Raw genomic sequence first — 14578 nt, 5'->3', positions numbered from 1 at the left:
GCAAATCCATTCCCTGTGTCTGTTTTCCCTCTCGCTAGTCGATACTTTTGCCTTATAAACACGTACACACACATGCATGTCTACTTCTTTGGGCAGAATGTAGAGATAAAGTGCTCCTTTTGTCATGCCCTTAATTTGGGTGGCATCAGAGGGAGTTCAGTGCTACTTGAAAATTCTTTTAATTCACACTATTTGCAGTAATTGTGTCGTCATGCACTGTGTTTTGGCGTCGTGGAAAGATGGGTGAGAGGGGGAAGAAGAAACGTAGAGAAGACAGCTTATGTTTAGACAAAAATATCATGCTAATCAGCACAGATGGGATGAGAAATACAGAAAAAGTACATGATAGTTTAATAGGTTTTTGGCAAAATGTGTTGGCTGTTGTGTTTTTTTTTTCTTTTTTTTTCTTTTTGAATATACCTGTCTGATGCTGTTGGTCTTCTGTAACAAACCTGAATGATTGTTTTATATTAATGTTTGAAGCTAGCTGTAATGAGTTTATTTTTTACCCATCTAGATGCTGGTACAAAAGTCTTCCAAATACAATGCTTAATTTTTCTTTAGCTCTTTGTGTTTGGATGGCAAGCTGTGGAACATATTTCTGCACAGTATGAAGCATCTTGGCAGACTTCTCAGGCCAAGTATTGGTGGTTTTAGAGTTATCTTTGGATCTGTCAAAAGTGCTAATGGGCTTTGTTGAGCTTCTTTAAGTTTCTAAATCATATTTGCTTTTTGCTTTTCTGCGCTTTTTTATTTAACGATGATTAAGATTGCGCTTGAATTCATGACTAATCCAGTTTTCCTCTCACATGTGCTTTTTGTATAAGGCTGTCTTTATCATATAGCAACCCTTTCGTACCCATAAGCTACTTGGAAACAAATTTCCTAATTCAGCATTTTGGGGATGTGTTAACATTCCCAGCACCACTGCCCTCTTTAATTTCAGTGGTTTAAGAAGTGAAAATACCCTCTGTAAACAAAAGACCTTCTTTGTCTTGCACTGTGAGGCAGAAAAGCCCCTTTATTTTAGAAGAACGTGTTACGTTTTGGTCAGGTTATCTACCTTGTAGCTTCCTAGTCTTGTTGGTGAAGATTTTAGGAAGTTTTTATTCTGCTAGTTCTTAGAAAACATCATAATAATTTAGCAAATAATACTGAGTCGTGCCACTGCAGTGTGTGCACAGCATCATTACGTTGAGAATGATGCACAGGTAGCACGGCTGGCTGATGGGAAGGTGTGTGGGATGAAGTGGCCATAGTTTCTTGTGTAGTTTCCTTTCCTCCTTTTGTGTTGTTTTTTGTTTTTTTTTTTGAATTACAGTCACTTGCAGTAATTTTTCATAGGTACTTTTTTACTGTTTCTGAGCAGCAAAAACATGGTGGAAGAACCCCGCGCTGCTCAGGAAGTGTGCATGTAAATTTTTACTGGCCTTTGTTGCTTGTGTCCTGGTCTTTCTGTCTGTGCTTTAGAGGCAGTTTGCATGCAAACTTTGTTTACAATATTCTCATGCTGTGATTATTTTTTAGACTACATAAGCATATTGGTCACAGGTAAAATTGGATGTTTGAGTGTTGAGTGTACAAAATGAGGAGATCAGATGACCTATGTAACTGTGCTTAGCTTGTGTTAGATGCCGGTGTGTATTTCCTGTGATCAGAATTGTTCTGGCGTAGACTGGGCTTAGATTGTTTTTCTTCATGAACTTGAATTTGCCATATTAGAAGTGTCATACTAGAACATGAGTTTTGTACGTCGTCAGGTGGCTTTGAGGTTTCTGTAGAAGTGACAAAACCTATTTTTTCTCTGAGAAATATCTTGCATTTTAGAAGCTGTGTATGAAATATCATCAGTTTTATTAATCCAAGACCCAGCTCCCCAAAAGTTAGGGGAAAAAAACGCAGTTAAAAAATTGCTCTGGCACAAGATGACCTACTGTGTACATAGCCACTTAGTAGGTGTAGCATAACAAGAGGAAATCTGCCTTTGTTTGTTTGTTTTAAAGACACTTGTTTTTGTAATACCATGAATCAAAAATTATTTTCTCTCTCTTCCTAGAGAAACCTGACAGAGTATTTTGTAGCAGTTGATGTCAACAACATGCTGCATCTCTACGCCAGTATGCTGTATGAACGCCGCATCCTCATTTGTTGTAGTAAGCTCAGCACTGTAAGTAAACTGCAGAATAATTTCTTCTATGCAAAGTATTTTTTTAAGAATGACAGTCATACATAGGCAATAACTTGAAATATCTAGAATGTGAGGAACAATGGATATAACTTCCCACTAAAATACAGAATTGAAGTTGGTCTTCCTATACAAATGAACACAGAGAAATTTGTGAGAAATCCTCTGCCTGGTGAAGGACTTGGTAACAGAGATGGAGCTCTGCTTTTACATTTACATATAACCATAATCATTAGTATCTATATAATTAAACTTACTGCCATGGGGTGGTCTCGAATTCTAGAAGAAGATATCTAAGCGTATACTGATGTGCCTCTAGCCATTCAGAATACTAGAATTTATTTGTTTAAAAAAAAATATTTTTAATATATAAAAGCAATAAATGCATGAATGTACTTGGCCTGTGAAAAGAGTCCAGAGGTGTTGCAGAGTCTCTGTCCTTGGAGATATTTAAAACCTGACTGAGCAATGCCCTCAGCAAACAGCTCCAGTTGACGATGCTTTGAGCAGGGCAGTTGGGGTCAGATTTGATGATCTCCAGGGCCCCTTCCAACCTCAGCTATGTGACCTCAGCTCAGTTCTGTGGTTCTAGGTGATGACTTTACTGAACTTCTGTTGGCTTCTAACATTAAAATGAGAAAGGTTTTTTTGATCCAGTATTCCCTGGGGGGGTGTTGGTGCATACATGTACTAATATTTATGCCATAGCATAAAAGTCCCTTTTTGTAATTTACTTGACAGAAAAGAAAGAAAAAAAAAAAAGGATAAATGATACTGTCAGATGGATGTTCTAGTGACCTTCTGTGGATGGAGCCAAGGAGTGGGCTAAAATACATTGACAATCCATGATTTTTGCTGTAGTTTTGTTTGATAAAGTTGTCTTAATGCTGTTTAGACTCCATCAAGTATCTCAGAGATAAAAGGTACTGAACACTCTAGAGTGCTCTCTTCTAAAAATGACTGCACATCAAAACCAAGCACAAGCTTGATTTAGTTCAAAGTTTTGTGTTATGCATTTGAAGGTTTATCAGTCAATAATATTGTGATTTTCTTTATAAAAGAAAATGTTAAGTTTTCATTCTGTTTGCTCTGTTAATGGGTATTGATTGCTTTCCTTTATAAATGATAAGCATAAGATAGTTTAATAAATGTTGCTTTCTAGTGTTATGGACTAAGTACTTGAATGGTCCTTTCTAAAATACAAGCTTCCATGTCCATTTTGTTTGGTATTACCTAGCCTCTTACTGTTTGACCATGACCTACTTTGTATTTGAGATTTGAAGCTGCTTCATGGAATTGTAAATACTATGGAAGGCAAAAATTAAAAGGTGTAAGAAGGATCTGTTGATACAGGGTGGAAAAAGGAAAGAGAGTAAGACTTCATACTAGATATAGGTATTACAATATAATTTTGAAAGGTAGGTAAAACTGTGCCAGTTAAAGTAATCCCTGGGGCCTACTAATAATTTTTTAATTGTTTACAATCAATCCCACATGTAAATGTGTTCTAGGTCCTCCCTAGTGAACTAAAACAAATAAGATGTAAAGAAGTGTTTATTTCAGCAAAGTAAAAAAGTGGAAAGAATAGTAACTTATCAGAGAAGAGGAAAGAGAATGGTTATCCAAAGTATTTCGAAATGTGTGGTTGGTTGGTTGAACCTCTCTCTTTGTGACAGAGCCTGGGAAGAAGAATTACTTACCTGTCACTTTGCCTTTCTTAATGAGCCGTTTCACAAGTAGGGTTGTGTTTTCTTTCCTATCTTTCTGCTTTTCCTCTTCCTTTTGCCTCTGTCCAAGATAAAAGCATGTCTCGTTCTTCGGTAGGGAGGGGTATTCATACTGTGTGTTCTTATCTTACAACTTTATATATAAACTGCTCCAAGATTGGAGTGACAGTGTAAGACAGGTTTGAAGTGTTGGGCCAGAGCCAGCGATTCCTTGCCTGCACACTCTGCTCTGCATGTTCCAGCAGTAGGAACAAGCTGCATTATTTTATTTCAAACTGTGCTCAGCGGAAGCCAAGACCTTGTAACTGGAAACGTACCAAACTGAGAATTCTCAGAGTGGAGGGAGGCTGGGGTGGTGGTGAGAGGGGGTGGTTTCTTTGTGGTTTTGGTTTGGTTAGGTTTGTGTTTGTTTTTTTTGTTTGTTCGTTTGTTTGTTTTTTGGGGGGGTCGTTAACAAAAAAGTGGAAGGGACCTATATGCAGTTAGTTTCATTTTGAGAGACATAGCACACTTCATACCTAAGGCTTAAATGTAATATTAGGTAAAAGAGGGAAAATTAAGCAGTCTTGAGTAGACAAGTCTTTTATGGTAGACTGCATTCTGTGGTATCGTAAAGCATATGAAATTCAAATTTTGATTTGAAGTGTCCTTAATATGGCTATTTAAATATGATTTAGAGGTAAATGAGTCTGTATTTATTAGCTACTTTATAAACCATATGTACTGAGACCATGGAAGATTTCTTGCTGTTTTCTTGGATTTTTTTTTCCTACAAAAGGAAACTCAATTCATTTCTCAAAATGTTAAAGCAATTACTTTAAATACACACACACATAAAGTACTCTGTGATCTAACTACTCATGAAAAGCCAAATGTGAATCAGAATGCATAAAACTGCTTGGCAAAAGACCACCTGCAGGTGGGACCGTGCAGTTGCAGAAATGAGACAGAACTTTCCTTTCCTCCAGTATTCTCTCTCCCATCGTAACTTGCCCTTGCAGCCCCGTCTCAGGAAGGAATGCTGACTGTGTGTGATAAGGGCAGCACCAGGTTGCTTCTCATCAGAGAAAGGTGATGTACATGCAGCCTGATGACTTAAAAACCTTAAAATTTTGAAGTGATACCATGTTTTTGTTAGGCTGCATCTTACTGAGGTGAATTTCTTTACATAATTTTTATATTTTGTAAGTACTGGTACAAAGCAAAAAATGCCATTCTGTCATGAATGGTCTTTTGTACTTGGGCGTTGAGAGGTTGCTACTTCACTTCTTCCATGTCACAGAATGTACTAATACACAACCTCTTCTTTCCTGATTGGTTTCTGACATGTCCGAGGGCTTGGAGGAAAGGAAATTGTGGTTCTTAGGAAAATACAACATATGATCAATAACATTGACTAAACATCCTTGTGATGCAATCTAGCTAAAAGCTTGCACTGTTCTTGTTCTGCAGCAGGCTTACAACTGCTGTTCTAGAGCAATTCTTCCTTCCCAAGAGCTCCGTTGCTGGCCCTACAACCTGCTGCCAGCATAGGTTTTCACCTTCATACACAGTTTTTACAACAGCTCTGCTTTCACTGTTTAATTCTTGTGTAACTCAGTCTTCAGCTTTTTGCTGTGTTTTTAGCCCAGCTTAATGCATAATGATCTTACACATGCCTGGAAGGTGGTATTTTGTTTTCCAGTATATATGGCACATCTGCAGCCACATACTGCATCTGTAACACTGTGCAGTGTCTGTGCATAAGTACAAAGTAGAATACGCTGGAAAATGGTCTATTGTAGTTCAACATTAGTTTATAACTTTTCTGTGTGTGACAAAACCCCTTTGATTAATTTGGTCAAATGAGGCTTTTGAAGTATTCAAGGGAAAACTGCAAAAAGTGAATCAGTAACTCAGTGTCTTTCTTAAATAGCTCTCTTTTGCATTCTCTAGCAACAGCTGCGGGATGCTGAGGTAGTGGAACTGATCTTATTTCAAAATGCTGGATTCCTACAGTTCTGACAGTTGGGCATTTCTCAGGCTGCCTTATTATTAAGTGCTTGTTTTCTATATGGCAATCACTAATCAGGTGAGGTCTTGAGCAAATATGCTATTTCTTTTTTTTATGAGCCCTTATCTTGGCAGAGTTGAAGGACAGTAGTGGTGCTTACCCGTGATAGTATGCTACTTGAATTCATGCCAGATAGCAAGGTGGGAGTACATCTCAAAAATAAGTGACAGGTTCTGCTCAGATGTCTGTAGTGTTGAGCATTATATCTGTTTAATCCTTTCTTGCTGAGTTTTAAAACCAATGGAAGGGAGTTTGGAAGGGGCCTCTTTGGTTTACTGAGTGCGGTTCTCTGCGGCAGCAACCATGTTATATAATAATGCCAGGAAATAATCCATTTGATCCTATAGAAGCAATTCTTAAGTAAGATTTAATTTTTTAAGGAGGGTTGGGTGGGTTTTTTTTCAGACATCTTTTTGATTTGGAGAAGGGAAACTGAAAGCATATAGGACTTAAGAATATAAAGAAAAACTACATTGGGAAAGTAAGCCTTTTTCTTCTGCACATTTTGGAACTAGGCTATACCTTTCATCTAATCTGTGAGAAGGGAGCATATTCTCTGGTAGGAATAATATAAGGATTAGTTGAACCATAATGGGATAGAGATAATAAATCTTTAGCATAAATATAGAATAAATTCAAGATTTTGTGATTTCTAAACCATGCTTGAATTACTCTAATATACTGATATTTACATCCCATATGAACCATAAGCTAATGTTCACCTGCAAATGAAGAAGAAGGACTGAACTGGTACTTGTTCAGATCTTCAAGTACTTGCTAGACCCTGTCTACTTCTGAAGGTATTTTTGCCTTAGGACTTTGGTTCAAACCTAATGCCAATTCTTGCATTTTCTTATTTATGGAAGCACATTGTCAGCGCTGGGATGCTTACAATACTGTTAATTCAATCAGTGCTGAGGAAAGGAGTGGCTGTGTAGCTTCCAGTGTTTGAAACTGCACAAGAAAGCATATTGTTAGATGAAGAAATTACTGCTACAGTTAAGATTTGATATTGGAAAGCTATTTAGAAAGTTGGAAACAAATCATTTTCAGGCCCTTTTGAAGGTAGTGAAGAATGCTTTTATTATTTGAATTATCCATTTGATAATTAACAGAATAAATTAACAGGGAATTAACAGATTTCTGTAATATCATTAGATGACACCTTGGTGAAGCTGCTCAATACCAAACATGAGGAGAGAGTAATAAAGGACTCAACAAATGATTATGTAGTTTTAATATAAATGACATTATAAATGGTGCTGTTAATCTGAGGTTCATTTGAGAATATTTCAGTCAAATGGGAGTAGTGGGATGCTTTTTTCATTGACTTTCAAAGAATTGAACAGAGTATATTACTTCAGATTGCTTAACGCTTGAAGATGCATAGAAATTAATGGCCAATATCGTAGTTACGAATAGTTCCACTGGAACTAAAAGTGCTTTCAAGGGAGACAAAAATGAAAATCTAAAGGACATTAAAAGTGTCAGACAAGACTGTGCCTCCAGATTTCATCAGTAGCTTTTGAGAGTTTAACGAAATTGTAGCAATGCTTAAGTGGGTATTTATCTCAATACAGATGAATGTGTGCAGATGAATATCACTAATTCAAGAAAATGATTGTCAGAATTATCTGTAGTCCAGTTTGGTAGAGGCTGTAAGGCCAAGAAATGGACATAACAGACAAAATAGAAACCAGGAATGCACGCAGATTTTGTTTGCAGTCCTGGTAAGTGAGACAGACATACAGCAAGTGAGCAGCTTTCTATGTAGAGAGGCATCATTACTCCACACCAACATGCAAGTACAGAAGTCTGAAGAAAGGAAGATCAAAATAGTTTCTGGAAAAAGAAACACAAGAAAAGATATACATCATAAGAGTAAGGCATAATTTTAGAAATTTCTGTTTGGGTTTGAAAGTTGGGTGTGATAGCATTCTCCCTTGAAGAAGCTGCAATTCTTGGAGCTATGTTTCTGTGAAAAAAATGGGAACCTGTCACAAAGAAGACTAGAACTAGTGAATGCATAAACAAAGTCTATTAGGAAAGAAAAAATAAGACCTTTGCAAAAGAAATCCTTGCATCAAATCTTAAAAATCTTTTACAATCTAGGTTATCAGTGAATAGGTAATACAGATGATTAGAACTCAAAAACATCATCAGGCAGAGAAATTGTGTATTTTAGCCACAGTAATATGAAGCAGTCTAATATATCTTGGGAAAGTACCAGGTAGAGCTTAAACTTCTGGCTTTTCAATGCAGCAAGGGTGTGTTTATATCTGAAATTTTAGTCCTGTATGGTTTGATGCTTGGCATACTGGGTGTTGGGTTCTGAACGATTTGAAATGATCTGTGTCTATTTTGAGCTGTAAATTGCAAAATCTATTTCTGTTCATTTTTATAGTCACTTTTCTGCTTTTGAAAAACTCCCACTTCTGAAGCTTATACCTCAGCCTCGTTCTTATCTGAACACTGTAGAGAACCACGGTAATTCTCCCCCCAAAATCTGTGTGTCTCGGTGCACTCTCATTGCTTATCCAGACCTGTATTGTTCAGAGGCTAAAATAAGACAAAATATGTGCCTGCCTTTTTTTTTTTTTTTATGACCTGAGTTTTAATAAGAAAACTGGGTTCTGTTACTTACAGAAGTTGCATTGGAATTACATAAAGGCTTTGCTGTTGAGCATAAGCCAGAACAGATCCGGAGCGTGTAGCTGGTTTTCCTTGCCATGGAGCTTTAAGAGACTGTATTAGTGCACACCTTCACATAACCTTCTATAACCTTTGGAGTAAATAATAATTAGCTCATCTAGACTATGAAAATCAATACTAATAAGCTGCTTTTGGATCATCTGCTTTTGGATCTAACTGCATCTAGGATCAATGTCACAACTCGTCTTTGCTCAGTTACATCTCTCTGAAACTTCAGGCCACCCCAATGACCTCATTCCTTTAGAATTTGTCTTTTAGGTATTTGTAAGCAGTGTTCCCCCTCCCTATTGTCCAGACAAGCAATAAATGCTTTATTTAATCTTTTTTTCTGTACCTTGAAATAGCTGATAGGTTTTCATTGAGTTTTGTTTTCAAATTAAGTTTTAACAAGTGAGGCATGGTGTAGTACTTGCATTGAGTACCATTTGAGATTAAAAGAGACTCAAAACTGCAAAACGCTGTCAGGGTGGATGTGATTGCTTATCACCTCCTTGTCTTTTAGTTTGTGTCTATTTCTATGCTACAATTCATTTTTTATTTTATGTTTTCTAAAGTGTATGCGTTCATACCCTCTTCTTACAGCATATTGACTATAGTTTTAGTAGAGATTTCTTTATTGAGAATTATCACTGTTTTCTTTTTAGTATCCTCAGTGAATATGACAAATATCCTGCTTATCTTCTTTTCAAAATTATTAATTATGGCTTGAAATGGGATTGAGACACAATTTCCTCCAAAGCCCTGTGAAGATTCTCCCCATGGGTAGACTAACACTTGTGTTTGCTATTTATGATCTTTTTAACTCTGTACCTGCTGATGTCAAAATTATTCTTAATGAGTTGTTAAAAATATAACTGAGAAAATCAGTGGATGAAATGATTGGTGAAGGGCAATTAGATAAAAATATCTTCTAAATAATGAAAATGTAAACATTGAATTTGGTATGATATATTCTTAAGAAATGTATGTCAGTGGTATTGTACCTTCCTGAACTCAAATATTTTTCAGGTTGTGTTATAATTTCAGTTCATTTTTATGATACTTAATGGATGGTAATTGCAAGGATCTTTTTGTTTTTTTCTTTACTTTTTTTTTCTTCACTGTGTGTTTTCATTCCCATGTTTACGTTGCTTTATAGAACACTGGGTGTTCTTTTCAGGATTTGTTTGTTGAATGAATCATGTTCTCAGCTGTTTAACTAAGCCAGTCAAATGACAGCCACCATAAACCAGCCATGCTTTGCCCACCCAATCCCCTTTTTAAAGAGGACACTGGATATCGTGTAATAAAACATGTTGATATAAAAGCAAAATATATTATTTTTTTTATTATAGCCTTAATTTTTTAAGCTTGGTTTTTGTCTTATGATCTTCTTTTAATATGTGTTTTTCAGTTAACTGCCTGCATTCATGGGTCTGCAGCTATGCTCTACCCGATGTTCTGGCAACATGTTTACATCCCTGTTCTGCCCCCACATCTATTGGACTACTGTTGGTAAGGCTATATATATGTGTGTGTATGTGTATAAAACTTAGATTCACAACAGTTTTAACGTTTCTGTATTGCAAGATTTAAGTCCTCTTATGATGCAACTGTTAGTCTGAAAATACATATGTGTATTAAGTAAACAGTGAACATAATAAGTAAAAAAAAATATTTCCTGGCATTAGGTAATTGTGTATCAGTATGCTGAAATACACTGATGTGAGTGGTTACTATGAAATTCTGCAACTTAGATTTGTGGGAGAAGATATATTTGATCAGAGAGTGCTGATGAACTTTCCTGATACTATTGTAAGGCCACAGCTCATAACTGAAAGGCATTGGCAGTCAGGAACGTCCTCACTGACTGGAAAATAAGTGTTGCACGTCTTTGGAAGAAGTGAGAAGATCCTAGAAACTACAGGCCATTCAGATTTGTCTCTGTTCATGAAAAAAAAAAAATGAAACACATCTTCATGAGAGCCATTTCTATAGAAAAAGGTCTGGATTCTGAGGCTGTAGTAGGATAATACAAGACACAGGTGGTGTTCGTGGCATAAGCGTGTGATGCAAGGAGACTATGATTCTTCTAAAATGAGTATTTGTTAGTAAGTTTGGCAAAACAGAGCATAGAAATTAGTAAAAGGCTTTCTGGTGGGGTGTGATGCTCAGTGTGCTTTGGAGCATGAATTGAAACGTAGAAACAGGCCCGCCTCTGCCCTCCCTGGCGTTTTATAAAGTCCTCAGAACAAAATGAACTATTGAACTTCAACTGACTCTACCTTACTATATCATATTTTAAGTACATATTTTTAAGCTCTCAGCATGGTGATTTTTGGGGGAGGGGTTGGATTGGGGTGATTTTTGTAAGAGGGATACTGTTCTGTGTGATGTTTTCTCTGCATTTAAGCAGGAGTAAGGAACCAGCAGGGATAACTAGCATTTTTAAGGGAAGTGCTAGGAGCTGAAACATGTAGGTTTAAAGCAAGCTTGTTCTTCTGCAGATTATTTAAATGTTAAGTATGTGCCTATGTCGAGGATACACGGAAAGGAATCTAAAAACTATTATCTTCTGTAAAAATGAACCTTCAATTTACTCACTGCACAGGAAGGGCAGGTTCTAGTCATTTGCACTGCCAGCAGGTGCCCTTTCTCTGCATAATGGGCTTCACATGTGTAATTAACACATGAAGGCTGCTACTGCCAGTTTTTTCTTCAGGTACATGCTGCTAGGAGTTTTCAGGACAACGATGTGGACCACAAGAGGCTTTTACGCTGGGTTTGAAGATTAGGTATTCATTGACTTTCTGACAAAGCCATGTTAAAAGGGGCTAAGTCCAGATCCCACAGCTGGGAGCAGAGGTGTGCAAAAAGCAAACACTTGGGCAGTGTACCTAAGGAAATAAAGACACGAGTCGCTGAGCTCTGCTGAATGAATTCTTTCATGGTGTAACACCCTGTCCATACAGCAAATGAGCTAGCTAGTGTGTGAAGTATGATTTTAAAACATATAATTATTAGGCTGTAATTGCATGCTCACAAATACAACAGCTGATTACCTTAGCCTGATATGAACTTTAATTGGAGAGGTAGTCTCACACACTAATTGTTTGGATAAATAAATTTAGTAACAATCTGTGTGCCATAAATATATTTCTCAAAATAGAGTCCATTTATTTTGTAACCATGAGAACTTGGAAAGGTGATTTTTGCCTATGAGGACTGAGAAATCAGCTTCATGCTGTCTGTTTTAAGGCAGTATTATTGCTTATCAGTGTCTGCCTCTTAAGGGAAATGACGTGAAATTATTTAAAAACATTAGAGTTTATTTTAATTACTGTCTGCTTATTTATTTTGAAACTGTGATGTAAGCAATTTAAAATCTGAAATGGAAACAAAATTTAAAGTTCTTCTGTTCTTAAAAATACAAAAAATGATGTTCATTCAGTGGACTTTGCTGTCCATTGGTGTGTATTATTTTATGCTGTTGGTGCTTTTGAGTCTTCTACTCTTTGTGGAAATCAGAAAAGGTTACAAGAACTCAGTATTACTTGTGATCTTTGAAAGGTTTTGAAAAAAAAAAAGTATATTCCATCTGTGATTATTATCTGTGATATTATTTTAGTAGAACCTTTTTATTTAAAACAAACAAACAAAAAAGCTTCTAAGGTCCCAGCTGATAATACTCCAGTTCAGCTCCATGTTTGTGAAATCTGTTGTATTTCTGTGGAAGGACACACATGACAACTCTTGGATCTTCCCAGAACTATGGAAAAGTAGAATAGCTCTCTTCCCAGAGAGTGACAAGGCAATCTTCTTCCCACTTCCCTCTTGAAAGGATTATTTTAAATTTAATATTTATGTTCACCTGCAATCCTTATTCATGTACTGAAAATGCCATGCCATGTGCTAGGGATACTGAGCCAGTTATGGTGGCTCAATACCGCATACATGCATGTAGGATGACTTCAGCCATCTGATTCTATCATTAAAGGGTGGGGGAATTACTCTGGTTATTATGTGGGCTTCTACCAGAAGTAACAGTACATGTTCTAAGGTGATTAAAACAGTCTTTTATATTAGATAGATTGCTTAGCAGCCAACATTAATATATTCTGAGAGCACCTTCTCAGAGCACCCTGCCATAGCTGCTGAACAAACGTTTCTGTTGGTGCAGTTTTCTCTTTCTCCAGGAATTGTTTTTTTTGTGTGTGTTTTTTTGTTTTTGAAACTCCCATTATCCTGTTTTCTAAATCTGCATGTAGTTCAGTTTGCTCCTTTAAGTAGGTGGAGGGGGTAACTGGAGGGCAAGTACTCCTGCTGCTTGGGAAACAATGATTCCTTCCTCATGAGCCTCTGGGTAGGCATTTTGATTTAGCCTGGTACATCTGTGTACTCACTAAAAGCTCTTGTAGTTGCTCTGTGCAGTCAAGTTTCTAATTTGCATCAATTACCCTGATAAATTTGGGATTGAGTTCTGTTGCATCTCAATGAGTAATCTGAAGAGAAATCTGGAGACTACTTAGAGGGTAAAGTACTATCAGTGTATAAGAGCAACACATTAAGTCAGTGTTTGTATATCAAGACATGAACGTAGTAAATGTGATCTAATCATTTTCCTGGAACAGTGGAGGAAAATGGTGCAAGTCCCTGTGTAGCTATAAACTACGAACCTTCTTGAGATCTGTGGGTTTTACAACACATTTTCTGGTGAATTGCAGTATTATTTTTTTTTAAGGTGCGGGAGTTTCGTTGTTGTTGTTGGGGATTTTTATTTTTATTTTCACTTAAGAGGAAGTGTCCCTCTATTTCACCTGCTTCTCTTCCAATTAGTAGTTGCCCACCTCTTGGGAGCATAATTAAGAGGTCTCTAGTTAGCCTAAGGAAACGAATTAAAGAAATTGTAAAAATGCAACTGTAATAAATGGGCAATATATAGCCGTTAAGTCCACAGTATCCATATTCATGCTTATTCATTGCTACTTTAATGATTTGATATTTACCTATATAACTCATTTGATTGTAAATAACCCTGATTGCATTGGGAACCACTGTGGCACAAGAGGAGTAATAGCCTTTCTCTTTGTTCCAGAAGACTTAGGCAGGCTTTTTGTTTAAGCAGTGAATGTGCATAGTAGAAATTGATACTTCTTACTTTTGCACTTAATGGCTATTGCCTGCCATCAAACAGCTTTGAGTAATTAGGAGTTGTGGCTTTAGGAAGCCCCAGGACTGATTAAGCGTAAAGCAGTATGTAAAGACTGGTCTGAAGGTCAGTCCTTAATCTGTCATGGGTCTCAGAAGGATTAGTGATTGTGCAAAGTGTTTCTCCTGTTTATACAAACAATGTATGTTCCTGAAGTTGACTGGAAAGACCTTAAAAACCATACACCGCGAGCTTGGTAAAAGCTTCTTGAGTATGTCTTCTCTCAGGATCTGAATAGCAGTTGGGAAGAATTATTGTGTGGCCTGAATGGTGAAGGGGAGTGCATGATGTTCTCTTGTACAGTATTGTACCTGAGTATTTAAGTAATGGCATATGATTAACACTTAAAAGTTAATAAAAGCAATTTATGAGGCCTGGCATACATCTTCAACCAAATTGTTTATACATAATGAAAAGTTCTTATAAGAACTATTTTCCTATGGTTTTGTTAACCTTCTTTGTTTACCTTCTACTTTCCCTATCTTCTCTTGTGCATCACAAATGCTATTCATCTTCCACAGCCCTTCGTAGCATGTACCTGGTCTGCTTGTCACCTTCTGTGTCCTGGTGCCATGTCCCAGTGTCCTGTAATCCAGGCCCTATCACCCGTTTATTAAGCATTTCTCGGAGGAATGCTCAGTGTTGTATTTGTGCGCTACCTCATGCCCTTAATGAAATCCATGCAACTATTCATAAAGCTAATGCAAATGTTT

At 36.9% G+C, this 14578-nt stretch overlaps 1 protein-coding gene across 13 annotated transcripts in view; it reads left to right on the top strand.

The window, feature by feature from the left end:
• The window catches only part of DENND1A (DENN domain containing 1A), a 191789-nt gene that overhangs the window by 84866 nt on the left and 92345 nt on the right, over positions 1-14578 (top strand). For 11 of the 13 annotated variants that reach the window (XR_011803981.1, XR_011803979.1, XR_011803980.1 and 8 more), the window contains 2 exons: positions 2057-2167; positions 10071-10171. Coding sequence is in view for 10 of the 13 variants with exons in the window: in XM_072025263.1 (XP_071881364.1) it covers positions 2057-2167; positions 10071-10171 (212 nt within the window). In the remaining 3 variants the exon portion in view is untranslated. The remainder of the gene's footprint in view (positions 1-2056; positions 2168-10070; positions 10172-14578) is intronic. The other 2 variants (XM_027470898.3, XM_072025264.1) reach the window with 1 other exon arrangement.

Source organism: Anas platyrhynchos, chromosome 18 (genome assembly GCF_047663525.1).
Source record: "Anas platyrhynchos isolate ZD024472 breed Pekin duck chromosome 18, IASCAAS_PekinDuck_T2T, whole genome shotgun sequence".
NCBI classification, from domain to species: Eukaryota; Metazoa; Chordata; class Aves; order Anseriformes; family Anatidae; genus Anas; species Anas platyrhynchos.
The sequence above is the reverse complement of the archived record's forward strand: the minus strand, read 5'-3'. Positions and strand labels throughout refer to the sequence as shown.